The 27324-nt window shown below is 36.4% G+C and overlaps 1 protein-coding gene across 1 annotated transcript in view; it reads left to right on the top strand.

The window, feature by feature from the left end:
* Positions 1–27324, top strand: part of KIAA0825 (KIAA0825 ortholog) — a 645731-nt gene that overhangs the window by 78580 nt on the left and 539827 nt on the right. The window contains exons 5-9 of the mRNA XM_006867876.1: positions 6529–6623; positions 8879–9109; positions 10690–10955; positions 12799–12949; positions 23519–23709. Of these exons, the coding sequence (XP_006867938.1) occupies positions 6529–6623; positions 8879–9109; positions 10690–10955; positions 12799–12949; positions 23519–23709 (934 nt within the window). The remainder of the gene's footprint in view (positions 1–6528; positions 6624–8878; positions 9110–10689; positions 10956–12798; positions 12950–23518; positions 23710–27324) is intronic.

Genomic DNA, 27324 nt, shown 5'->3' with positions numbered 1-27324 from the left:
TGGGTCGGTACCGACTCGATGGCACCTAACAACAACAGCAACGTACACATGGGAACACTGTACAATGAATGAATAAGAAATACTGAAGAAGAGGAAGAGTTGATGCATTCCAAAATTAAATTTATGATAGATGGTTATTTGTGCTTTATTCATTATGCAAGGACTTTTGACTGTGTGGATGATGACAAGCTATGGACAACATTGCAAAGAATGAGTATTCCAAAGCAGTTAACTGTGCTCATGAGGAACCTGTACATTGACCAAGAGACAGTTGTTTGAACAGAGAACATGGGAACACTGAGTGGTTTAAAATTGGGAAAGATGTATGCCAGGGTTGTATTCTCTCACCATAGTTATTCATTTTGTATGCTGAGCAAATAATCTGAGAAAATGAATTATAGGAAGACGAACTTGGCATCAAGATAAAGGAATATTCATTTAACAACCTTGTCTATTGAAAGTGAAGGGGACTTAAAATATTTACTGATGAAGATCAGATACCACAGTCTCAGATATGAGTTGGACCTCAATGTATAGAAAACAAAAATCCTCACCCCTGGACCAGTAAATAACATCAAGATAAATGGAGAAAAGATTGAAGCTGTCAAAGACTTCATTTTCCTTGAATCTACTATCAACATTCATAGAGGCAGAAGTCAAGAAATTGTTATGCAAATCTGCTGCACAAGAACTTGTTAAAGTGTTCAAGAGCAAAGATGTCAATTTGAGGGCTAAGGTGTGCCTGACCCCAAGCTGTGGTAAATGTGAAAGTTGGAAAGTGAAAAAGGAAAACCGTAGAAGAATTGATATATTTGAGTTATGGTGTTGGAGGAGAATATTAAAAGTACCATGTAGTGATAGAAGAACAAACAAATCTCTGTTGGAAGAAGTACAGACAGAATGCACCTTAGAAGCCAGGATGGTGAGACTTCATCTCTCATACTTTGGACATATTGGAGAAGGACAGTATGCTAGGTAAAATGGAGAGTCAGCTGAAAAAAGGAAGACCCCAGTCAATTGGATTGACACAGTGTCAGCAGCAGTGGGCTCAAGCTTAACAACGATTATGAGTATGGACCAGGACTGGGCGTTGTTTCATTCTGTTGTGCATAAGATTGCTAAATCGGAAATGACTGGGCATCACCTAACATCAACAAACGCGAAGAATGTCCTGGGCATAAGAATGAGTAAATCTGTCTTGGGAAAAGCACAGCCAGGATGCTCCTTAGAAAGGAGTACTTCTTCTGAAGTACTTTGGACATGTTATCAGGATGTACCAGTCCCTGGAGAAGGAAGGACATCATTCTTGGTAAAGTAGAGGATTGGCAAAAAAGAGGAAGACCTCAATGAAATGGATTGACATAGTGGCTACAACAACACGTTCAGACTTAGGAGTGATTGTGAGGATGGTGCAGGACCAGGCAGTTGTATGTAAGGTTTCTCTGAGTTGGAACCAACTTAATGGCACCTAACAAGCACCCATTCTGAAATAATCTCATTGGTCACTGGCCAGACTTCTGGGAAATTGGATTAATTCTGGGGATTTTAGTCTTTTTAATAGCAACATAAATTAAAAACTAGAAATATGTGGGAGAGGTATTGTAAAGATATTAAGTTAAAATAGTCCATATAAAACAAAAGGTGACTTGATGGTTTCAGCATAAATGGGGAAAAGACTTGTTTGACTCAATAAGATAAAGCAATTCTAAGACTTGTAAATACATTATATTTGAGAACCACAGCTACCATTCTTGAATAAAACCAACAAAATAAATATACAACTATAATACAATATACTGCCTTATCAAAATTTGATTATTGTATCAACTGTATGACTTATAAAAGCAACCTCAGTATTGCTTTGATGTTGTTAGGTGCCATTGGATCGGTACCAATACAGCTTCAGTATTGCTTTGATAATCATGTACTATTTAAACATTTTTATTGATTATCAAGCATATTCTATAGAAGTAATTTTGAAGGGCAGGTAAAGGAAATACCTGAACACTCAAATATACCATTGTGATATGTGTTTTTCCAGTGTTGAAATTTTAATTTTTTGTAGCAAAGCCATGATTGATTTAAGCTGACACTACTTTATGTAAATGCATCCCTGAAAAGAATGATCCTGAGGGAAATGTCAAGCAAAAGCAAATGCCTTTTTTAGTGTAGCCAAGTTAATCAATTTTTATCAAAAGCATTGGTTTCTTAAATCAAGAAGGAAAGGATTTCTTGAAACAGATGAATAAAGAAGCCAAATGTATCTTAACTATTGGTTATTCCTGACCATTAATGTTTTGCTTAAAAATCTTGTGCAGGAGACAGAGAGGTATAAAAGACATCAAGTCATTTGGATCTCAGTGTATTTCTTTTGATTGGATCATATTTTGCTAATAAAGATCTTGGAAAGAGTTGCCTACTATGTCTACATAACTCAAACAATCTAATGAAAAGTGATTTTTTCACTGTCCAGATGGTTAAAAGCTATCCAGGTGTTTGACATTGCATTGAGAAAATATTCAGATGATTAACTGAATATCTTACTTTTTTACTTTGATGTTCACTACTTTTTTGCAGAGTTAGCCAAATTGGCTGTTGCCTTAGTAATTTGAATGTGGGGCGATAGGATTTGTCAAAACATAAAAAATAATGTTTTTGAAGAAGAAAAACCACTTGGTCATTATACTTATTTGTTTTTGTTTGGTCATGATTTGGTGGCTTTCTATTTTTGACATTTCAGAAAATGATAGTTTGTTATTTGACTGTTACGGTGACTTACTTTATTTCTTTTAGGTGATCTTCTCTTATGGATTGGCCACAGGTTTGAATTACGGGGTATTGCTAATGCTCCTTCAGAATAAAGTTGTTTTTTGGGCAGTTCCTCAAATTTTCCAGAGATGGCATCTGAGATTTATCTTAACCAGGAGGTTTCTTGGCCCTCGTTTTTTTTTAGCCCCAGCAATGACAAAGAGCAATGGCTGCTTCAATTGGATGTAAGAAGAACACTTAGGGTTTGTCTCAGAAGAATCAAAGATTTCAGATCTTCTGAAAGATTGTTTGTACTCTTAGGGGGTCCTAAGAGGGGTCAAATGGCTTCTAAGAGTTTTTTAGCTAGATGGTTAAGGGTTTGTATTAGGGAGGCGTATGTAGTTAAGGTAAAGAGGCTCCTAGGGTTTGTAAAGCTCATTACACTAGGACTTTAGCTGTTTCTTGGGCACAGAGGTCGAAGGCTTCCACATTGGAAATTTGCAAGGTGGCCACCTGGGCTTCTCTTCATACTTTTTCATAGTATTATCTCTTGGATGTAGTCTCTTCTGCAGATTCAGCTTTTGGTGGGAGGTTACTTGTAAGCCAGCAAAGAGCAGTGAAGAAAAGAAAGACATGTAGTTCCCACTTAGAGCTGCCAACAAGGCAAGTTGCTTTGTAGTGCATACAATGAGACCCTATGAAGACCAATTTGGGTGTGAAAGTGGATGTCACAGGGAAGTACTGCCAACCTCTACTCCCTATGAAAGAAAGCGGCAGTGTAGAAGCTAACCAGAAGTGCAAAATGAACCACAGAGAACTCTGTGGGGGAAAACCATTCAGCAGCTGGCATTCTGGTGACCCTCTGCACTCTTTTGGGCTTCGTAATCTAGACATTCCCTTAAAAAAAAAAAAAAAAAATCCAAGTTGAATGCATGCAATAGCTATATTTTAGCGCAATGAGCCAAAAATGGGCTATTTTATCTACACAATACTAATAAATGTATGACATTTTCGATATATTTTTACATATGTGAAATAATTTCTAGGTGTTCACAGAACTCGTAGAAATCTACAATGCTGAATTTTAAAATTCACCATTTTAAATTCCAAGCAAATATAAAATTGCTAAAGTTCGTTAAAGAACTAGTTACCTTCTTAATTTAGGTTCACACGTTTTTATTAGTCTTTCCTAAAAATGCTCCATTTTGCTTATCTGTATAGAATTATATTTCAAATATTGAAAAATTGAGGGGGGGAGATATTTTAAGGAGTCCTGGTTTTGTGCTGTAGGGTAAACACTGGACTGTTAAACGCAAGGTCGACAATTCAAGCCCACCAACCTATACAGGGTCTTTGGAAAACCTATACTGGTTTGCTATAAGTCAGAACCAACTGGGTGGCATTTAACAACAAAAATAGATGTTTTAAAGGTATCACAATGGCTTATTCATTTTCTTACTGTAGACTTGCTCACCAGCAAGAGAAGTCTTGGAAATCTTATCTCTTTTTTCTTACTCATCTTGAAAATAGGCAGATGGTTTGTATAAACATCTAAGCATATTACTTTGAATGGATAAACATAATGTATTTAGGCATGAAATGATCATCTAAAGTAATTAACTTTTTTCATAAATCTTAAATTCTAGCTACACAATGGCAGATACTTATTTCCAGAAACAGATCAAAGCTTATGCTTCAATTAATGTTATTTTTCCCAGAGTTGAATGCCTTATAAATCAACTAATTTTATGAGCTATCTGCAGAAACATAGCAAATTACAAACTCCTTCATGTCATTAATGATTTAATCTTTATTATTTTTTTCTTCTTAAAAAATGTTTTTTAATAGTAGCAAAAATTTCAAACCTGACATAGGAGTATATGGTGAAAAGTAAGTTTTTTCTCACTCCAGTTGCCTTGTTTCCATTTCCAGAAACAACCTATATATATATTCCCATGTTAAAATAACATAAAATGTTGTCATATTATGCAGCTATTCTTTTTTACTTAGCTATTCAGAAAACTTCATTCTTTCTAATAGCTGAATAATTTTCCACTTAATGCACATACCATAATTTAACCAGATGCTCACTGATGGACATTTAAAGTTGTTTTTCCCCTACACATTTGCTGTAACAAACACCAATAGACCACATTTCCTTGAACTATGTCTCAAATGTGTATAGATAGATTTGGAGGGTGAATTTCTAACATAAAATTGCCAAGTCAAAAGGTGTAGACATTTTGCAAGAGCTTGCCAAGTCACTTTGACATTTCTATTTTGACTGTTAATGGTGTTTTTGTTATGCAGATTAAATATTTTTTTCTATTGCTTTTGCATTTTGTATCCTGAAAAGACTTCTCTACATAGGATTTTTAGAAAAAATATTTTGTATTATTATAGGCTATGGATTCATAGTAATTCTTTAATTTAAAAGTGATTGTTTAATTAATCTGGAATTTATTTCAATGTTCAATACTTATTTATAACACCATCTCCTTTAAATGACATAATAAAATACAAGCTGTAGAGTAAAAGTATTTTAAATTGAATGATATAATGATATAGCATTATTTGAGTCTAAAACCTTCTTTGCGTTGCGATGTGTGTTAAGAAATGGAACAGGATTCTTAAACTGAAGTCCATGGACCCTAGGGATTCATGAATGAACTTTACAAGAAGGTCTGGGAATTCCCAATTATGTGTATGCGTGTGTGTGTCTGCCATATGGGTTTTTGTCTGGAGTGTTCTATCACTTTAACTAAGTTCTCAGAAGTGATCATAAAATTAAAATGATTAAGAAACACTAAAATTGAGAACTTCTTCTAAATAATCTCTGATAAAGTTTCTCAAAATGTTGTTATTGTTTACCAAATAGAGTACTTACCTTTTTAGTATATTTAGGTAAAAGAATGTTGAAGCTAACTCACCCTCGGAACAAAACATTTTTTATTTCTGTGAGCTGTACTCCTTAGGAATAATTCAAAATGAAGTTCATGGTACCACATTGAAGAAACAAAACCAAACCACACACTCTACTGTTTATAAGCATTACTCTTAAGAATCAGTAAAAAATTGAAATTTGCTTTGCTTAGAACAGAAGTAGAAATTAATCCTTAAAATTCCATACAAAGTAGAAAAACTCAAAGAAAAATTAGGTCATAGTATATAATTCATTATCATATGCCAAGTCTAAGGAAAAAAATTGATGCAAATGCTTAATCATTCATATCAAGCACACTATCATTAGCAGAATCGGGCTGCGAACTTTAAGGTCAGCGGTTCGAAACTACCAGCCGCTCCGCGGGAGAAAGATGAGGCTTTCTACTCCCGTAAAGATTTACACCCTCGGAAACCCTGTACAGGGTCGCTATGGGTCGGAACTGACTCGACGGCACTTAACAACAACAATGAAAAAGTAGGAAGATTTCTTTTTGGAGTATTATTTATTATGTTTTTTTGTTAGTATGTTATTTTTCCCCCATGGTAAAGAGTTTATTAATTAAAAAAAAAAAAAAAGAACATGAAAGAAAAGATGAGAAAAAGACTTGCATTTTAAGAACTATGAATTATTTATCTGTTGCAGGCTTTACATCTTTCAAATGAATACTGATATGTGTCTGTGGGTGTATGTGTGTCTATGTATGTATATTATGGCTAGAGCTAGTCTACATTATTAGTTTGGGGCTGTATCTATCAATTTATTACCTTTAATATGGCCTTTTATATTTATTTGTTGGTTTGTTGGGGTCTTTTTTTTTTTTTTTTTTCCCTTTTTAGGCATTTTGGAGAGCTCCAGTAAAGAAGTAGTCATAAGGAAACATAGAAGAAATGAGGCTAGTATTTCTTCAGAGCAATTGCTACCAGTAAAAGAGGTATGAAAAAAGGAGTGGTACTTTTTATTTATATACAACAGTATCATCTTATATCTGTTAATCATTATGAATGAAAAGGTCTCACGTTTTACCCTTTGTCACTAAAAAAATAATTCATGGTTGGAAATTAGCTTCTAAGCTTTTGACAACAATATAATTTAGTGGGCACACTGCCCTCTTGCCATGCTCAGAGGAGAAATTTGAGTAGAAGAAGTCTTCAATTTTTTTCTTTTAAGAACAGCTATTAATGTGTTTAGTTTTCCATATTTTGAAAAAAGAATTTAGATGGGTCAAGGTGTTATAGTTATAAGCTGAAAGGTAATTGTCACTGCACATACAAAAAAATTGTCAGTGCATTCATGGCAAGTAATGATAATTTTATCACATTTCTTTGAACGAATGAATATGTAAATAATTTCAGTATATACAAATACCTTGATGGGAAGAACAAAAACCAGAATTTTATCATTGTTGTTAATTTTCTTGGAGGCAAATTCCTTTTCACATTTTACTGTAAATGTGTTCCAAGGAAATATTTTTATGCCCTAAGGATATGACCATGGTAATCCTAAAGTTTCACTTACAATAAAAGATATATGACTGAATGGAATCAATTATTGATTAATTTTATGCAAATATAAGAAAGATGTGTTTTCAGGCTGGGTGTGGTGCTGTAGTATAAGCACTGGACTGCTAACACCATGATCAGTAGTTCAAGCCTATCAGCTGCTCGACAGAAACTACTTACCTGTACAGTGTTGCTATGAGTATGAACCATCTCAACAGAATTCAACAGCAGCAGCATGATGTTAAAGTTCTAGAATTTTAGTTCTAGATGAGTAAACATTTTGTTACTTTGTACAGTGCATAGCAAAAGTATTAAATGAATGCTGAGTGGGGTGTTTTTATAAGAAAATTAAGTTAATGATCATAATCTCAGTAATTTTAGACTGAAAGGGACCGTACAATTCATTCCATTTTACTCATTTTGTCTTGCTTTTTCTAACAAGCCTGAGATCCAGAAAAACTAGTAATTCTGTCAAGGATATGGGGCCTAGGGTCATCTAAAGTTGGAGGAGTGATTTGTTACTGTAAATAAAGTTACATAAAAATGAGGGAAGTTTAATTCTAAGCATTTGTTAAGGCTATGACCCATAATGTTTTCAGTACCTTAGAGATCACTAGGGGAATTGGAGGAAGTATACATATATAAACATACTGCCATATGATACATAGGATCTAAAAGACAATAATGCTGGCCTTCCTGCACCCCCCCCCCCCCGCCTTCTTCTTACTTTGGAGTGCCCCACAGAGCTATGCAGAGCATTTTCATTCTTCATTTCCTGAAACAAAAGTGCTGTTTACCACTTTGTGGGTGGAGAGACTAAATAAAATTCTAAGCAAATAAAAATCCAGAAAGGTGCAGTGGAATCTTTTCTCTGTGAAATTTATTTCTTATTGCTGTAATTTTGGCTTATCTTGATTTCTGAGAGTGAAGAAGAAAGAAAAGATTAAATATTAAATGCTGTCTATGTTGCAATACTTGTTAACAATAAACTATAAAAAAGACTATAAAAATCTAATTTAGACTTTATTAAATATATTGAATTTAAAGGTTGCTTTAAGTGATAAATAGTAGGTATAGCTTTCGACTCTTGTAAAGATAGCTTTATTGAACTATATTTAAGAGATTAAATTTTGAAAAAAGAAGGTTTTTGATTAAATCTACTGATGGATTAAAATGAAATGTCAGTATAATACTGTGTGTAAAGAATGCACATGTTTTTGTATATTGCTTTATTCACGACAAGGTAATACTTCTCAGATTGTAAGAATGGCTTTAGTAGTACATAAAATCTTCAGATTACAAACATCCGATTTACAGACTACTCATACTTGCCCTTTCACGTTATGTAAATTTGCCCTCATTTTGAAAGAATTGAACCAACCTCTACTTGAAACAAATTCTTCATCACAATCATCATCACTTACTGCAGGTGCAGCATTTAAATTATTGAAAAGTCTTCGAGCCTTTTCTTGTACTAAAGCCAGGCTAAATAAGAACTATGTGCACCTGACCTACAAATTCTTAAAGACACACCAAGTAATGGATCTTGTTCATAACCTAGACACTGCCGGTATATCAGAGTATCTGTATTCAATAAGCTGGATGAAAGTGGTCATTTAAATCTATACCAATAGATGTATTTGGTGCTGAGTAAAGATTCATATGGCTATGTACATTTACATTCCAGGTTACTTTTCTAGAATTTGGTTGGAGAAGTGCATTTAAAGAAGTATCTCCTCCCATGGCACATTGCATAAGAGCAGCAATTGAAGGTATTTCCACTAAAATTCTCCAACAAGAACAGAATGAAAGGTCTTCAGCTACAAGCTATACTATGAACCTTGTAAATGTTCAGCAAGTTTGGCAAAGCAGTAGCCAAGTGACTCCCGAGAAGGACCAACCAAAGAAAATTGCAAAGGTAAGTGCTAAACAAAATACTTTCACATCATAGACTGGGGTTTTCTTTTATTCTGTTTTCGTATTAGAAAGAACCCATAAATCAAATGGTGAAGTCTCTTTGACAAACACTTGGTATATGGCCCAGTATGTTTTCTTTTCTGGTCTCCATGGGGCCATAGTAGGCAAAAAGGACTTAGACCTGTTGCCAGCTTTTTACTCAATGAGGCCGAGGCAGCTAAAAAAGGCAACCTCAGAGTCTTCATGGAAGGTAGGAAGTACTCTATAAACTCGGCTTTGTTTATCCCTAGAGTGTCTCTAGGAGAAATTTAGGCAATTGAAGGGCCTTAAAAGGAGCTCTGGTAGCGTAGTGGTTACGAATTGGGCTGCGAACCATAAGGTCAGCAGTTCGAAACTAACAGCCGCTCCATGGGAGAAAGATGAGGCTTTCTGCTCCCGTAAAGATTTACAGCCTTGGAAACCCTGTACAAGGTCGCTATAAGTCGGAACCGACTCGACGGCACTTAACAACAAAAATGTGGTGCTGGGTCTTATGTGGTGCTGTGGGATAAAGCACTGGATCACAAGGTCTGTTTGAACCACAAGGTTGGCAGTTCAAACTCACCAGTTGCTCCTTGGAAACCCTTTTTGGGGTCGCCATGACTTGGAACTGACTCGACAGCAAGTAGCAACCACAAATATTGCCTTGGGTTTTTAAATCTTTACACTTAATTTACCAAATGAACATTTTGTTTCATTAGCATCATTCTTACATCTTTGCATGTGTTTTGATATTTGCAGAACATATTGAATACATAAGAATTAATTATGGATATATATAAATTAATGTACTCTACATTAAAGCCACAGTGAGCTAAGGAACCTATGACAGCTTTTAGTAAAAAAAAAGAGTTCTTGAAGATGGCATTCTTATTTTACCATTGCCACTCTGAGGTTGCAGAATCTTCTCCAGGGAAATATATTGGCTGATCTGGAATGGAGACAGGGTTCACCTTCCCAACTACCACAACCTCTCTGCCACTAAAAAGGAGTGGAAACATTAAAAAAAAAACCTAGGTACCCCACTTCTGAAAGCTGCTGACTACTTATCAGTAACATAAAACGCTACATGAGATTGCTTCTAACACTTCTAGGTTAAGGTAAACTGACATTTACATGTGTTTAATAATATATATTATCATGGAAAATATACATATATACCATGGTAATTAAGCCCAAGATTTTTAGAATAAGTTCAAGAAATAATGTAAACATGTTAATATCAAGGATACATGTTTTCTGAGTCCTGTTAACTACAAATAAAGGTATTGTCATGTAAAGCTGCTTTCATGAGTTTTTTTCATAATGTCTGGCAAGCATAAGGCTTGAAGGTTATATATAGAAAAGCTTCATTCTGGAATTTCCTTATTTGACATAAAACATTTAACTTTCTACAACTGAGAAATCGATTATTATAAAGCTGCATCATTATATTTATGTTTGATGCCAGATTCATTATTTAGGAATTTGGCTCCACTGTATATAAATTACACGGTACTGTCAAAGTACAAATAACTCAGTGCCACATTTCTTTCTTTCCAGTTTTGTTCTGACATCATGGAAAAACTTGACACAATGCTTCCATTGGCTCTGGCATGCAGAGATGATTCTTTTCAGGAAATTAGAGCAAACTTTGTGGAGGCCTGTTGTAAAGTGGCAACAGCTGTCCTAGCCAGACTGCGGGAGAGAAGCAAGGAGGTTCCTTCCAAAGCACCCCTGAGAAACTTACACACGCTGCTCTCCACGGCGGTATATGTCTTCCAGCATTTTACGCATTATGATAATTTGATGAAAGCAATGGCTAAAAAGTGAGTGTCATTTAAATGATGTTGATGGCTATGCCTAAAGGAATATGTAATCTTCAAATATCACAAGAGTGAAATTTTGATAATATTTAAGAATGAGAAAATAATTATTAACATGGTAACTTATTTGCATTTGTCCTAACAAAATGTCAAAAAATTGGAGCATGGGATATATTCAAGTTAAAATGAAAGGTAGATAATCTCTCAAAAGTCATGTTCAAAGGACACACAGGCATTTTCTAAATTCTAATCTGGAGCAGGAGTCCTAGTGTGGTGCTGCAGCATAAGCACTGGACTGCTAACCACAAGGTTGGCAATTCAAGTCTACCAGCTGTTTCTTGAAAACCATACACAGGGTTGCTATGAGTCGGAATCGACTCAATGGCACTTAAAACTACCACCACAATCCGGAGTAACTATTTTCTGCATATTGTTATGACAGAATGAATGAAACAAACCGCTTCCATTTTATAAAGGCACACTTAACACACAGTTGTGAAATAAACCCTTCTGTCTTATTTTTTTTCTTCTTCTTTTCCTAAGCCAACTGGCTGTTAGAAGCTGACAGAGAAAAATATATTTAAATCTAGTATTTTAATGACCAATATAAACATATTTCAGAACTTCCATTGACTCATCACTATTCATAAGATTCAAAGAGGAAGCATTTGGCAGTCTTAATTCTCATGTAATAGTAGTCTATAAAGATGATATGTTTGCCACCTAGAGGACGAAAATGATGGCAGGTATTTCTGATCACCCTTGCACTCTCCGGAAAATAACATAGCTGTGTCCAAAGGGAACCCATGAACTTGGAAAGCCACTATGACCAGTGAAACATTTTCTATATTCCTTATTCAGTTTTTGCTGTATGTAGTGGTTACAAATCGGGCTGCGAACCTCAAGGTCAGCAGTTCGAAACTACCAGCTGCTCCGTGGGAGAAAGATGAGGCTTTCTGCTCCCATAAAGATTTACAGCCTCGGAAACCCTGTTCAGGGTCGCTATGGGTCGGAACTGACTCGACGGCACTTAACAACAACAATAACAAGTATGAAATGGAGTCCTGGTGTGGCGCTATGAGTTAATGTACTGGACTGTAAAGTCAGTGGTCCAAGCTCACCTATTGTTCTTCAGAAACTTTATACAGAGTCTCTGAGTCAGAACCAACTTGATGGCACTGAACAACAACAACAGCAACAAGTTGTGAAAAAGTGGTGTAATGTAAATAAATAGCTAAAGATCGAAGTGGTTAATATAAATTTGACTAGATATAGAGTGTAACTATGAAGCTTAATTCTCATAGTCAAATGCTGCAATTTATACTAGAACTTATAAACAAAATGGTTAGAAATTACCTAATTTCTTTAGATTATTTTAAAGCAGTTTATGCGATAACTGACGTCTACCAAATTACAATCTTTTTAAACAAAAAGAGTGTGGTTGTAGGCCAATGATAGCTTTCTAAAAGTTGATTCTGACAAGTGCATGTTGTTCACTAGTAATAATGATGACCTAATGCCTAAATAATGCACTGATCTCTAATAATAGGCTTACAAAGATTTCTTTTATTTTTGAATGATGTATTGACAATTCAGTTTGTCTCAAGTTGAAGGTCATATATGTAGAACAGCAGATGTACATGTTCAAAGGACTAGCAAAACAAAGGCCAGCTTTTTTTTTTTTTTCTTCTTCTATTTGGAAAGTGAATGTGGAGGCAGACTCTGGCATTAGGAGGAAATGAATGATTGATACCTAATAATCAAAACCATTTGTAGTACTGGAGATTGTTACCTCCTACTGCACAGGCCTTAAATCTTTGTCTCTTTGATCATTCACTCTGAACAGACCCATATTCCTGGTGCCTGTCCAACAATATCAGGAATTCATCAACACTCTACAGTTTCAAGTTACGGACTACTGCGTCAGAGTTTGTGCTACAAGCATTTTACAGGATGCTGAGAGCCACCACTGGGATGACTACAAAGCTTTTTATGAGGTGTGAAGTTAAGTTTACTATCTCTCCTTTTTACACAAATATGTTTTACTGCCTACCTGCTTTCTGGCTAACGAGAAACATGAGCTTAGCATTACTAACACATGAAGGCTGCTAGGATAATATTTTTAAATATTGAATTTGTACTTAGGAAAAACACAGTTTTTAAAAAAACTAAAATAATTAGACATCAGAACTCTCCTTCTGCTTAAGAGTAAAAATAACTTAATTTGAGATGCAATGTAGCAATGCTATATAATAAATTGGAATATAATGGGATACAATGAAAACCCCAAAAGATAACAATGGCAAAATGCTAGAACCCTCTAGTTTTTTCAAAAGAACCAGTCATAGATACCCTTGCATTTATTTTTATTATTATAAATTTCCATCTGGTTTGATGAATACATTTTACTAAACAACTTTATTCTTTATATACTTAAGTTTCCCCTTCTCATTGTGAGTTCTGTGGATGGGCTTGAAGGCCCAGCTGATCATTTATAGCTTGCCTATTTTTATCTAGCCCATATTCAGAAATCCTCAAGTTTCTATTGAATTAAAGACAAATGACGTCCAGTGTAATCAATCTTAGAATCAACTAAAATTATTCATCACCAAGCTTCCTTAACTTCCCTGTCTCTAAATCTCATTGGTTATACATAGATTGCAATATTTGAAATTCCCTAAAGTTGTTTCCAAGATAGGGTGAAACACTTGAAAGGCCAAGCAGACCAGCCTGGAGTGGCTAGAAGAACAGAAGACACTTCTTGAAAGAAAGACCGACAGGAAAAATATAAAACAACATAGACAGACCGATTGTTACTACAAGAACAAGCAACATGCTTGCCCAGGAAACATCAAGGCAAGTGGTCGGGTCCCCTCAGTGCAAATCCCCTTCCAAGACTCAATGGGAATACACGCTCTGATTGGTGACCACGCTCGACATCGATAAGGGGAAGTGAGGGAAAAACAGCAATGAAGTGGTAAGCTAAGCCCTACAACGTTCAATAGACTTCTGTGAATCCGGGTGAAGACCTGATTGGCCAGCAGTGTGGCAAAACCTGGGGACTCTTGGGCCTAGAGTCAGTGACATAGCCACAGAGGACTAGAGAGGAGAGTGAAGCGTCCAGCTGATAAGAAGAGAGGGCATATGCATAAGAACACCCACACTTGCAGATAATACCCACTTATCCTGGCTTCAGTGACTGGATGATCAGAGCTCAACCAGAAGTAAAAAGAAGAGGGAAAAAAAAAAATATTCTGATACAATTTGATGAACTTGACCTACACCTATGGAAGCAGTAGCTCAAAAGAGGGAACAAGTCCTTACAGCAAGAATCATTCCCATTACCTCCACACATAGAGTAGACAGGGATGGGCAACTTGGACATTGGCTACTCAAAATGGGGGGCGAGAGGCTACAAAGGCAAGAAGTGACTGGCTTGCAAACTTTCAAGAGGGAACCTAGATCCAGAGGGCCTGGAGGAAGGTAGAATCTCCAGTGAGTAGTATTCAATCTGACTAGGCGGGGCTGATGCAATGAAATGCAGACAGGTCTCTTGTGATACAATAGTGAATAATTGTTATCAGGACTGATTGATTGTGAGGGTTGGAAATGTAAAGGTAGATGTTTTATAGCAAGGAGGGGAGTGATTAACTTTTCAGTCTAGGAGCGGTCCCTAGGACCATCAAGGGAGAAGAGCAGAGAGCGGGACCCTACCTAGATAAGCAGTGATGCCTGAAATGGAGCCAGAGATGATGACATGGAGCGGTGGAGCAGCTGGAGACTCTAGATCCAGAGAGGGAGAGCGACTGTGTGCTGAAGACCTGGGTGTACGGGGGAAGGATTGCATGGAGGGGATTGTAACCATGGCAATGAGACGATATACGATAGAATGAATGTAAAATAATGTTCTCCCATGTAAACTATCACATAACTCACAATAAAACATTTAAGAAAAAAAAAAAAAGATAAGGTGAAATATTTACACTCTCAGTAAATGATATTAGTGTTTAAAAAACTTTTTATCAACCAAGCATAGCTTCATTACCTTCTCTGCTTCACTCTTCACATTAGATGGAAGTTTGTGATTTTTGTTTTTTCTTTTTAATTTAATCTATACTGTTGTTAAGCACCATCGAATCGGTTCTGACCCACAGCGACTCTGTATAGGGTTTCCAAAGAGAAATTGGTGAGCTTGAACTGCCGACCTTGCTGTTCAAACTGACCTTGCAGCCCAGTGCATTAACCCACAGTGACACACTAGTGAAGGTTTATTCTTTCACCATACTTATTCAACCTGTATGCTGAGCAAATAATCCGAGAAGCTGGGTTATATGAAGAAAAACGTGGCATCAGAACTGGAGGAAGACTAACAACCTGTGATATGCCGATGATACAATCTTGCTTGCTTAAAGCAAGTTAAGACTTAAAGTACTTACTGATGAAAATCAAAGAGCACAGTCTTCGAGGATTGCATCTCAATGTCAAGAAAACAAAATTCCTCACCACTGAACCAATAAACAACATTCTTATCAATGGAAAAAGATTGAAGTGGTCAAGGACTTCATTTTTCTTGAATCAACTATCAACACTCATGGAAGCAGCAGTCAAGAAATCAGACGACATATTATTGCATTAGGCAAATCTGCTGCACAAGACCTTTGTAAAGTGTTGAAGAGCGAAAATGTCAACTTGAGGACTATTGTGTGCCTGACTCAAGCCATGGTATTTTCAATAACCTCATAAGCAAACTTAGTGTCTCATACTTCGGACATATTGTCAGGAGGGACCAGTCACTGGAGAAGGATATCATGTTTGGTAAGATGGAGGGTCAGAGCAAAAGAGGAAGACCTCCAGTGAGATGGATTGGCAAAATGGCAGCATCAGTGGGCTCAAGCGTGGCAACAATAGTGAGGGTGACCCAGGACCAAGCAGGGTTTTGTTCTGCTGTGCATAGGGTCACTATGAGTCTGTACTGACTCAATGGCACCAAACAACAATAGTGAAAGTTTATAAAGCAGACCATCAGTTTTACATCTGAGAAATCGTATACTTCATTTCATTTCAGTGTTTGCAATCCCCTGGCTGTAACATTTATCCCAAAATATTCCTCCCTGTGATTCTTGTTTCCGGGTTTGAACTGCCAATCTTATGGTTAGCAGTCCAGTGCTTACCCTGCTGGGCTTTTTCAGCCTGAATTTACTTGTACTGATTTACTAATCTATAGTAAACAATTTCACATGGATTTCACACATGTTGTGGTGAAAAACATGTGAAACAGTTCACTACAGATTAATAAATAAACATAACTCTTGCTCACTGTGTACTTTGTTCTCATCGGGAATTACAAATTTGAAAATGGTTTGATTCTGTAGGAAGGTCCTTTGGGGTTGTATTTAAAAAAAAAGAAAAGAAAAGAAACAACTATCCTGCCCATAGCACTCTCCTCAGCTGGGTTCAATAATACGTTACAGCAGGCTATACAGATCTCAGACACCGTCCTCACAATTATGGAGATTATTAGGAAAGTTAACAGGTTACAGTTCAAGGTCAGAAATACTCAGGGTACAGTTCTTTCTGCCTCTCCTGTGTTGTTGGGGCTCACAGGCACGGTTCCTGCTTTCTCTGGGCTATAGCGCTCCCAATTACATTGCCCGGAGGAACCCACTCTGCAAGCAAGCCTTCTGTACTTGTTCTGTGGGCTAGGAAGTCCATTGCTCTGACTTGTGCTCTGGTTCTTGGTTCTCTGCCACTCCTCTGGTGTCATAGCTTTTTGTGAGGAGATTTGAAAGGGATCTTAGAGTCCAAAGAATGTACTCCACTCCTGGCTCTTTCTTTTTGGTGATAGTGACGTTACCCCTCCTGCTTCTGAGTTGGCTCATTTAAAGCCCACCTCATAGTTCCAAGTTTTTGCAATTGCAATTAACTCTGTTAACAATCACAGCAGCATCCTATTCCTATTAGCATTTTCTCCCACCTTTTCTTACCCAGACCCATCAGGGGAAAAAATGCTCTGTGATGGGTGTTACAAAGAGAAGAGCTATATGAAGTAATTCACTGCCCTGCAAGTTGGTAGAGAAACGGGTGCTAGCTATACCTAGAAGCACAATCACTAGTGTGGTGAAAAAAATGTGAAAAATTTCACTACATATTAGTAAGTAAGCACCAATAAGCCCATGCTTACCATGCTTGCTGGGTAAGTGGATACTAATTATTATCATAATAATTGTTGCCAACACAGGAAGGAACAGGTATTAAGAAACTCTGTAAAGACGTTCACTTTTTATAAGTCCATTTCATCTCTTCTTTAGTGGACTTTCCCAGGTAGTTTTTCTTTTTGCAAGAGCATCCACTTAGGGTTTTCCAAACTGGTTATACTTCAAACAGCAGTGGTAGCAGTGAACAGAACAAGAAAGAGAAAGTAGATGGTGCAGCTAATAGTCTGAGAAAAGAAACGAAAGATTGGTCTTCCCTTTCCTAGTAGTATCATGGCTTCCTTATTTGCCTTGAGGGAAACAGAGAGGTTGGAAATGAATCCATCTCATGTTTCCAACTATTTCTGTATTCCAGTGTCCTAATGAGTCATTGTATATGATGTTTTCATTGAACAACAGATATCACATCACTACATGTTCAACACAGTAGTATAATGTTTCCTCTTATGCAAATTGGGAACTAGAATAAGTTGTATAATATAAATAATAAGTGGATGCCATGAGAACCTGTTATTGAAGTTACCAAGTATTTAAAAAAAAAAAAATACAACCACCAAATTACCATGTAACATACAGCTCTTAGATCTTATGACAAGGCTTTTGCTTCAAAGGCAGAAATAACGAGATAGTTACCCTGTGATTACATGGTACTGTAGCTTCTGTGTACTTACATGGTCAGTAGCTACAATTTAATTGCAGCATTAGTGGTGTTATTTATGCTCAGAAAAATAAAGTGATACTGCTTTTGAATATACCAAAAATAAGAATCTTCTAAAAATAGTGCACATTTTTTACTGTTTTGACAATAGGGGTGCCTGACAGGGTTTTTATCTCTCTTACTGCACCCCTTTCTCCTCCCCTTATTATTCCAACTGATTTGTAAAACAGAACTGTAGGTTTTTGGCAGGCGATTTTGAGAGGAAAGGAGATGATATCTGCCTGACTGGAGGCTAAGGGCAGGATAGAGATCTCAGGGGAACCTATCGCCATGTGCAGAGCGTAGCAAAGAAATAGTAAAAAGAATTTACAAGATACGAAGCAATATTTGCTCATGTTTTGTGATATCAAGCGAACCCAAATATATTATTTTCATGAACAGTTATTTTCTAAACTGTCAAGTTGAGAGAGTCAGAGAGTTCAGTATCTCGCTGATGAGGTGCTGGTCAGATGGCACAGTGGGTGTTCAGATTACATGTTTAAAATTAAGCTTTTAGTATAGTTGACATCTGCTCAATTTCAGAAACTTGTGTTTTCCAATAGTCAAAGAATAAAGAATTGTCTGTTCAAAGATAATATTGAGTGGCTTATGTAATAAAGTCCAGCTGCTTGTGTCCTGATATATGATCTAAATAAAAGCTCACATCTGTTTACATTAGAAAGGGCCTGCAAAAATAGCAGATGTTTACTAGAGAATACTTTTTGACGTGATAACAAATAGTGAAACAGGTCAGAAGGATAAATAAATAACATTTAGTTTAATGAAAACCCTTGCATACCAGAAAACTGAAACTGTACAACAATGATCAGTTTGTAATATTTCTAAGTAAGCAGTAAGTTCGTATTTCAAGAAATTGTTTTTGTTTATGATTTATAAGAAAAGAAATCTTTATGCCTCAATTTGTTTTTATTTTAGCATTTATTGCTTTAAAAAAGCATTTAAGGAAATTGGTTTTTCATATTTTGAAAAATATGCAACATCATGTTGATCACATCAATAAATAACCATCTAGTGCCATGGGTGAAAATTAGTATAAATCTCTTATATTGGCCATCACACCTGATTAGGGTCAGTTTTTCTTGAATTAATATGTACCAGAAAAAGTATGAGAAATTAGAAAATGGGCATGGGATATGAACAGATACTTCACCAAGAAAGACATTCAAGCAGCCAACAAGCACATAAAGAAACTCATGATCATTAACCAATATTGTTGTTGTTAAGTACTGTCAAGTTAACTCCAACTCATAGCCACATAGTATAGGGTTTCTGAGGAGCAGCTGGTAGGTTTGAATTGTTGACCTTGTGGTTTGCAGTGCAGTGCTGATCCTACAGCACCACACCAGAAGGTCCCATTAGCCATTAGAGAGATGCACATCAAAACAACAGTGAGATATCATCTCACATTAATAGCAGAGTTCAAAATAACAAAACAACAAATGCTGGCATGGTCTGAGGAGACTGGGATCCCCCTTCTACATTCCTGGTCAGATTGTAAAATGGTTAAACCACTGTAGAAAATGGTATGACACTTCCAAAGAAAGTTGGAAATGGAAATAACTATGGCCCCTCTATTTTGTATATATCCACAAGAAATGTGAGCTAGGACATGAGTAAATAATATGCACAGTGGTGTTCATCACAACATTATTCACAATAGCAAAAAGACAGAGAGCTAAAGTGCCCATCAATGGAAGAATGGATAAATAAACTTTGGTACATACACACAATGGAATGCAATGTTGAAGAATAATGATAAATCTGCAAAACACCTCATAACGTGGATGAATCTAGAGGACATTATGCTGAGTGAAACTGTTGTTGTTAAGTGCCATCAAGTCAATTTCAATTCATAGTGACCTTATGCACAACAGAACGAAACACTGTCCAGATCTGTGCCATCCTCACAATCATTGTTAAGTTTGAGTCCATTGTTGCTGCCACTGTGCCAGTCCTCATTAGGGGTCTTCCTCTTTTTCATGGATCCCCCACCTTATGTAGCATAATGTCCTTCCCCAGGGAATATGTCCAAAGTATAAGAGACAAATTCTGGCCATCCTGACTTCCAAGGAGCACTCTGGTCTTACTTCTTCCAACACAGATCTGCTTGTTCTTCTGACAGTCCATCGTACTGTTAATATTCTCTTCCAACACCATAACTCAATACTTCTATAATCTTTCTGATTCATTGTCCAACTTTCACATGCATGTGATGCTGCTGTAAATACCATAGTTTGGGTCAGGTACACCGTAGTCCTCAAACTGACACATTTGCTCTTGAGCACTTTAAAGAGGTCTTCTGCAGCAGATTTGCCTAATGCTATACGTCATTTGATTTCTTGACTGCTGCTTCCATGAGTATTGATAGTGGATCCAAGCAAAATGAAGTCTTTGACAACTTCAATCTTTTATTCATTTATCATGATGTTTTTTATGGGTCCAAGGTTAGAATTTGTTTTTCTTGACATTGAGGTACAACCCATACAAAAGGCTGTGGTCTTTCATCTTTGTCAGTAAGTATTTTAAATCTACTTTGCATTCAGCCAGCTAGGTTGTTATCATCTGCATATCACAGGTTGTTAATGAGTCTTCCTGCAATCCTGATGTCACATTCTTCTTCATATAATCCAACTTCTCAGATTATTTGCTCAAAATAGAGATTGGATAAGTATGATGAAAGAATACAACCCTGGTGCACATGTTTCCTGATTTTAAACCATTCAGTTTAATTGGGTGAAATTAATCAATCACAAATGGGCAATATGGTATGAGACCATTATTGTAAAAACTTTAAAAACTATGTTTTCATACTAAAAGAAACATTTATTGATGGTTACCATGGGTGGGAGCGAAGGGAGAGTAAGTCACTGACTAGAGGGAAGTCATATATTAACTCATGTGACGGGGAGGGCAATATACAAGAAGAGAGGATGGTAGCAGAAGTATGATGAAGACAGATGAACACATGAGAAGGTACGCATGGTCTAAAGGGGATAGAGGTAAATAGTGATATACACACAAGCTTGAAACAGTAGTTTTATGTTCATAGATATGTAAATTGAGACAATGGCTGAATGAGTAAGGGAAGAATAGTGGGATATATACATATTTTTACATCCCATCAATATATGAGTTTGAAAGAGGATATTTACACATGAGTATTTACCTTTCCTGCAAACACAACTATAAATGTGGTGGAGCATGTTATTGTTCTGTGTTGTATGGTAGGTTTTGACTCAGTGATATCCTATATTGGGTTTCTGAGAAACAGCTGATGGATTTGAACCACCGACCTTGCAATTCAAACTGGACTTTGTGGTCCAGTGTTTATCCTATAGCACTACACCAAGACCCCATACAGTGGGCAAAATGAGGGAAAATTTCTAGATATTATCAAACATTTTAAGGCAATGAGTTGATGAGTCTGGGGTCTCAAGATCATAGTCTCAGGGGACACCATGGTCAATTGGCATAACATAGTCAACAAAGACAATGTTCTACATCCCGCTTGGGTAGGCAGCATCTAGAATCTTGAAAGCTCATGAGTGGCCATCTAAGGCACAGCTGTTAGTCTCTCCACATGCGGAAGAATGAAGAGTGACAAGAATTGAAGAAGCTTGGAATCAATTAGTGCAGTGGACTAATGGAATATGTGAACATCAGTCTCCGTGACTCTGAGACAAGAAGAACTAGATGGTGCTCAGCTACCATTACCAACTGCTCTGAAAGGGATCATATTAGAGGGTCCTGGATAGAGTGGGAGAAAAAGACTGGTCAGAGAGAATCTGGAGGAACTTGAGACCACCTTTCAGGTCTGGAGAATAACTCACCCTCCTGGCCTAATTTTCAGCCAAGCAGTAGATAGGTTTATGGAGTGGACAACAACACTGGCAGAGTGCACTTACCATGAAATGGTCAACCATTTGGGATTAAAAAGGCAACATTTTCTTAAAAACAAAATTGAAAGGGGACAGGAAAGGGGGTGGAATGCAGATGGAAACCATAGGGAGGAAGCAGGATAACTGTTGTTACATAGAGGGGATTGTCATCATTGAGATGAAACAAAGTATGATTTGTTGAATGTAAAGCTGATGATCTTGTCTGTAAAAGCCTTCACTCAATTCACAAAAAGCTTAAAAAAAAGGGGGGAATGGAATGGAAAATCAACCTTTAAAACTCCTATCTTAGTTTAAGAACTTAAAGTATTGTTTATCACACAAAGAGAGCATAGAAAGCTATCTGTTTGTTACTCCAGTATTTTATAATTAGTTTTCTTAGACAATTTAGGTGCACAACAAACCAGGAGATCAGAAGCTGTCATCAAAGCCCCCTTTCAATTTGAACTTCTCGCTGACATTTTGGTGTCCAGGTTTTCCATCCAAGGAATAACAACATCTCTACTAATTTGCATATTCTATTTGAAACTCATTAAACACTATGTGTACATGTTATTGTTACTTTCATTGCAAAAAATATTAGCAAAGAAACTACCAGAAGGATAATACAGAAAGAAAATGCTAGTAGTGGAATCTTCATAAGAAGCTATCAACTTCTGGGAAAAGAGATGAGAAGTTATCTTTTGAGATGACATTTGTTTGAGGAATGTTAAGTAGTGGACAAATCAGAAATTATAGGTCAAAGAGGATTACTTAGAGATAAGATGGGAAGTTCTACTAGTTTAACTTTTAATGTATTAACATAATCAGGATAATACTTGTAGAAAGCATTCTGTTATTGCTATTTCAAATAATCTTTTGATCTGGTTTGAAGAAAATGAGGTCAAACTTCTAGCATGCCTTCCCAAGAGCACATTAACTAATTAATGCTTGTAAAACACTTGAGGCCACCTTCTCATTTCTACCTAGTCCCCTGGGTTTGGTGGTGTTTGGGTCTCCTTCTGTGGTCAGGGGAAATTTGGCACACAGAGAGATCTGTCTGGGGGTGGAAAGGAATGGGAATCTAGCCCGTTAGAAGTATGAACTGTAAAAATAGGAAGAAACATCTGCCTCTGCTGTACAAAGTCTCATTAAATCAGACTAATGTAAGATCTGTTTCTGAAGTTGTTATGTAAATGCTGTGAGTGAAATAGCCTAGTGTAATAATCTTGAAAAGTTGCCCAGCCTCCTTAGTTTCATGCATGTTGGTAAGTGTGTAATATGCAAGTTTAGTTTTTCTCCCTTTATTTCATTGAAATGTGAAATATGAAACATTTATAAAATTATATCAATGATGCTGATGATCTCATAAAAATGTACGTACTTAAACAATTTAAATAATTAGATCTGAATTTTGTAAGAATCAGCCCACTATCTTAAACTTGTTTAGCAAACACCAAGCCAGTTATTTAAAAGTGAATTTTAAATCCTAGGATGGTAGTAGGTAAAATTAAGGATATGCTAGGCTAAATTCTCGAGGTCTGGATTTGTGTTAGAATATCTGGTCTTGTAATTGAAATGGAACATATGTTCCTTTGTCAATAAGGATGTTTTACATCTTGTCAAAAATCTTTCTTGGTCATCTAGTGTGTCAAACTCTCCAGCTATTTCCTTTCAGCCTGAACTAATTAGGTTTATAGGAAGCAAATTGACATTTTGGAATATGTGATTCCATTGTTTAATGTGTGGTGGTTTTGCCAGGGGGAAAGATGCTCCTTCTCGCTCCAGATGTGGCATTATTTCTGCTGGGCTCTTCATCATGATCTCTGGACCATTCTGCCTCCTAAATTAGCCCAGGAGATTCTAGCAGAAGTGCTAGAGAAAACGTTGGGTCTACTGGCCTCCAGATATGCTCGGGTCCTTCCCAGTTATAAGAGAACTCCACAGATAAGGTAACTGGAAGTTACAAAACCCATTGCTTTCTAAGAATTTTTTTTATTAGTTGGTATAATGTAAAATGTAATTCTGAATCTCATGGCAATAATTCTGCATATACTTAACATGTTTGTAACATCTAAAAGGCATCCTGATACAGCTCTGTAGTATAAGCAGTGGGCTGCTAACTGCAAAGTCAGTTGTTCAAACCCATCAGCTGCTACTTGGAAACCCTATACAGCAGAAGTGGGAAATGTCCAACCCGCTGGCCTTATAAGGACCATGAAATCATTTGGTCTGGCCCTGCAAAAGGGCATCTGCAGTTCCAGCCATCACATTGTTGTTGTTAAGTTCTGACTCACAGCAACCCTGAACAGGGTTTCCGGGTCTGTAAATCTTTACAGGAGCAGAACGCCTCATCTTTATCCTGCGGAACAGCTTATAGTTTTGAACTGCTGACCTTGTGGTTCGCAGCCCGATTTGTAACCACTACACTACCAGAGCTCTTTAGCCATCACATTAGGGGTGAGTTAATTAAATGTTTGACCAATTATAGCAGACTAGTTTTTAAGTTGATAATTTTGTATGGCCCTCACATGATGTCATAAATGTTGGCAGAAAAGAGGTTCCCCACCTCTGCTATAGAGAGTAGCTCCGAGTTGGAACATATTCAACGCAACAACAGCAGCAACATCTGAGAGTAAATCATGTTCAATTATCCTGAGATATTTAAGTGGAAATACAGAACTTAGATCAAAACAACTTTGTTTTTTTCTTTTTAAAATTTCATATAGATCTTACTTCTAAAAAAGTGATCCTAGATATCTTGCTATATAGGCTATATATCCACAAAGGCTAAGTTAAGGAGAGAAAATTAAGGTACTGAAATGATGGAGAAAGCCCAACCAATTTGACTTTGATCTTCTAGGAACCCAAGAGAGTTTGGACTTTGCCTTTTTAAGTCTTTAAATATAGTAGTTTGTCTTCATAAAGAAAACTACTTTGTCTAATCATTTTTCTCTTTAGTATATTTTAATTTCTTTTTAAAATATTTCCCCTTTCTTCTCATTATATATTCCTAAACCTAGTTTAATAATTGTGAAATCCCAGAAAATACCCAGAAAATAAGGAGAAACAGTCACTGGGTATTAAAGTGGAGACTGAATTATAGTAGAATTCTATGAGTAGGCAATGACTGTTAGGAAAATGTGATTACATGACAACAATGGTTTATATGAAGAGATGGCTTTAGTTTTATGTATATTGCATCTAATGTGATTAAGATCTGTCTGTAAGTATAAAAATATTTTTTGCAGATGTACGTGTATTTTAAGAGGAACTTGCAGACATCAGAGGGTTTGGGGTTTTTTTTCTTTTCCTTAAGGCAGTAGGAATCATTTCCTGATCACGTTCCTGTAAAACATGCTACAATATGAAGGGCGTTTAGGTCCTGCTACGGTGTTTCATAAATATGGTATTTCAGATTTCAGACAGGCTGTTTTGAATTACTGAACAAAGTTTTTTGTGTTTTTTTTTTTTAAATTGTACTCTAAAGAATAAATGGAAAATACCTTTTGAGAATAAAGAATACCTTTATTCTTTTCCTTATGTGGAGTAAGTAAATCATTTATAACTATGAGGTGGCAAGTCATTATGAGATATTTGTGAAATTAGATTTATTGTTAACTCATGAAATAGGTAGTATTATTTAATTAAGTAGCCATACTATAGAGACTTTTAGTTTTTATTTTCTGTGTGGTTGCATAAAAATTCCATATAAATCTAGAGTTGTTTCTTTTAGGTTTTATAAGTAAAATAAAGAAATATTTTTATATGAATGATTTTTGTGGGAATCATTAGCTGTGTGTATATGTATATCTTGGATTGTTGTAAAGTGCCGTCAAGTTGGTTCTGAGTCCTGATGTGGCACTGTAGGCTAAGCACTGGACTTCAAGGTTGGTGGTTCAAACTCACCAGCTGCTCCTCAGAAACCCTATGCAGGGTCACTTATGAGTCAGAAACAGCTCAAGGGCACTGAACAACAACAGCATAGTGACCTGTATAGGGTTTTCAAGGACCTCTGCCAACCTTGTTGTTAGTACCTGGTGCTTTTCCTACAGTGCCACACCAGGAATCCAATTACTTGGATTACTAATTGCTAGCCTTGGATTAGTAATTGTTAATTAGCAATTAGAGCCAATTGATACAAAGAGCAATTAAATAAATCCCATTATTGATGCTTTTAATCTTCCCATAGTATATGCAGTTTGGGTTACAACAGTCACATGACAAAAGTCATACATTAAGAAGTTAGTGGGAAAAATGGACTTAAAGATAATGAAAAATTACCAGGAATGTTTTGAAGCCCTCTATGGTGTGTATGTGACTGTGGGTTAAGCACTGGACTTCTAACTGCAAGGTGAATAATTCAAACCCACCAGCCACTCGATAAGGCTTTCTGCTCCCATAAAGATTTACAGTCTCACAAAATTATTTCAGAAACCCTATGGAGGGCCCATATGAGTCAGCATTGACTTGATGACAGTGGATTTGATTTGAGCTTTGGTTATATTATGTACTGTTACTATATGTATTTATTATATATATAGGTATATATGAGTATAATAACTTTGGGGTATTAGTGTGGCCTTGTAGAATAAGCACTGGACTGCTAACTGCAAGGCTTATAGTTCAAACCCACCATCTGCTGTTTGTAAGTTCCACATACAAAATTGTTATGAATCAGAACCAACTCTGCAGCATGTAACAACATAATAACTTTGAAGCCAAATGTCATTTAAAAAGATTCTTAAACTTACTTTATTTTCACTTTAGAATTGCCATCTTTTTTTTTTTTTTCCCAACCTTAAATTAAAAAAAGTAAGAAGAAATTAACTGAGGTTGGTATAAGTTAGTCATATACCAAAATCATATTTAAACAGAATTGGATATAATTGTTCATTAGGGTCTGAAAGGCTAGCCTGTGGTTAACAGCTCAGTGTTTAACCCACAGCACAACCAGAGACTACAAATTAAAAATCAGCTTGTGAATAAGACAAATAAAAAAAGCCTGCTTTTCACAGATTCAATTAAAATTGGAAATGTCTGATATTTTTCATTTGTGTTTCTGCTGCCGTTTCTTCTCACCTCCAACTTGTTGGGAGAACATGCTCCTCATGCTATGGTTTTCTTTTGAGAGCTTACGCATTGTTTATTGCTGCTAAGTGCCATCAAGTCATTTCCAACTCATAGCGACCCTGCATAGGGTTTCCAAGGACTGACTTGTGAGTTTGAAGTGCCAACCTTGTGGTTTAAAGTAACCATGTGGTAGAATGCTTACAACACCACAAAAAGATGTCTACACATGACTTGGGTATCATTGTTGTTGTTGTTAGGTAACATAGAATTAGTACTGACTTATAGTGACCCAATACATAACAGAATGAAACATTACCTGGTCCCACGCCAACTTTGCAATTGTTGCTACATTTGAGCCCATTGCTGCTGCCACTGTGCCAATCCATCTCATTGGAGATCATCCTCTTTTTCTCTAACCTTCCATTTTACCAAGCATGATGCCCTCCAAGGACTAGTCCCTCCTGATAATAAGTCCAAATTATGAGAGAAGAAGT

Source organism: Chrysochloris asiatica, unplaced genomic scaffold, assembly GCF_000296735.1.
Source record: "Chrysochloris asiatica unplaced genomic scaffold, ChrAsi1.0 scaffold00111, whole genome shotgun sequence".
NCBI lineage: Eukaryota > Metazoa > Chordata > Mammalia > Afrosoricida > Chrysochloridae > Chrysochloris > Chrysochloris asiatica.
This window is presented reverse-complemented; position numbering and strand designations above follow the sequence as displayed.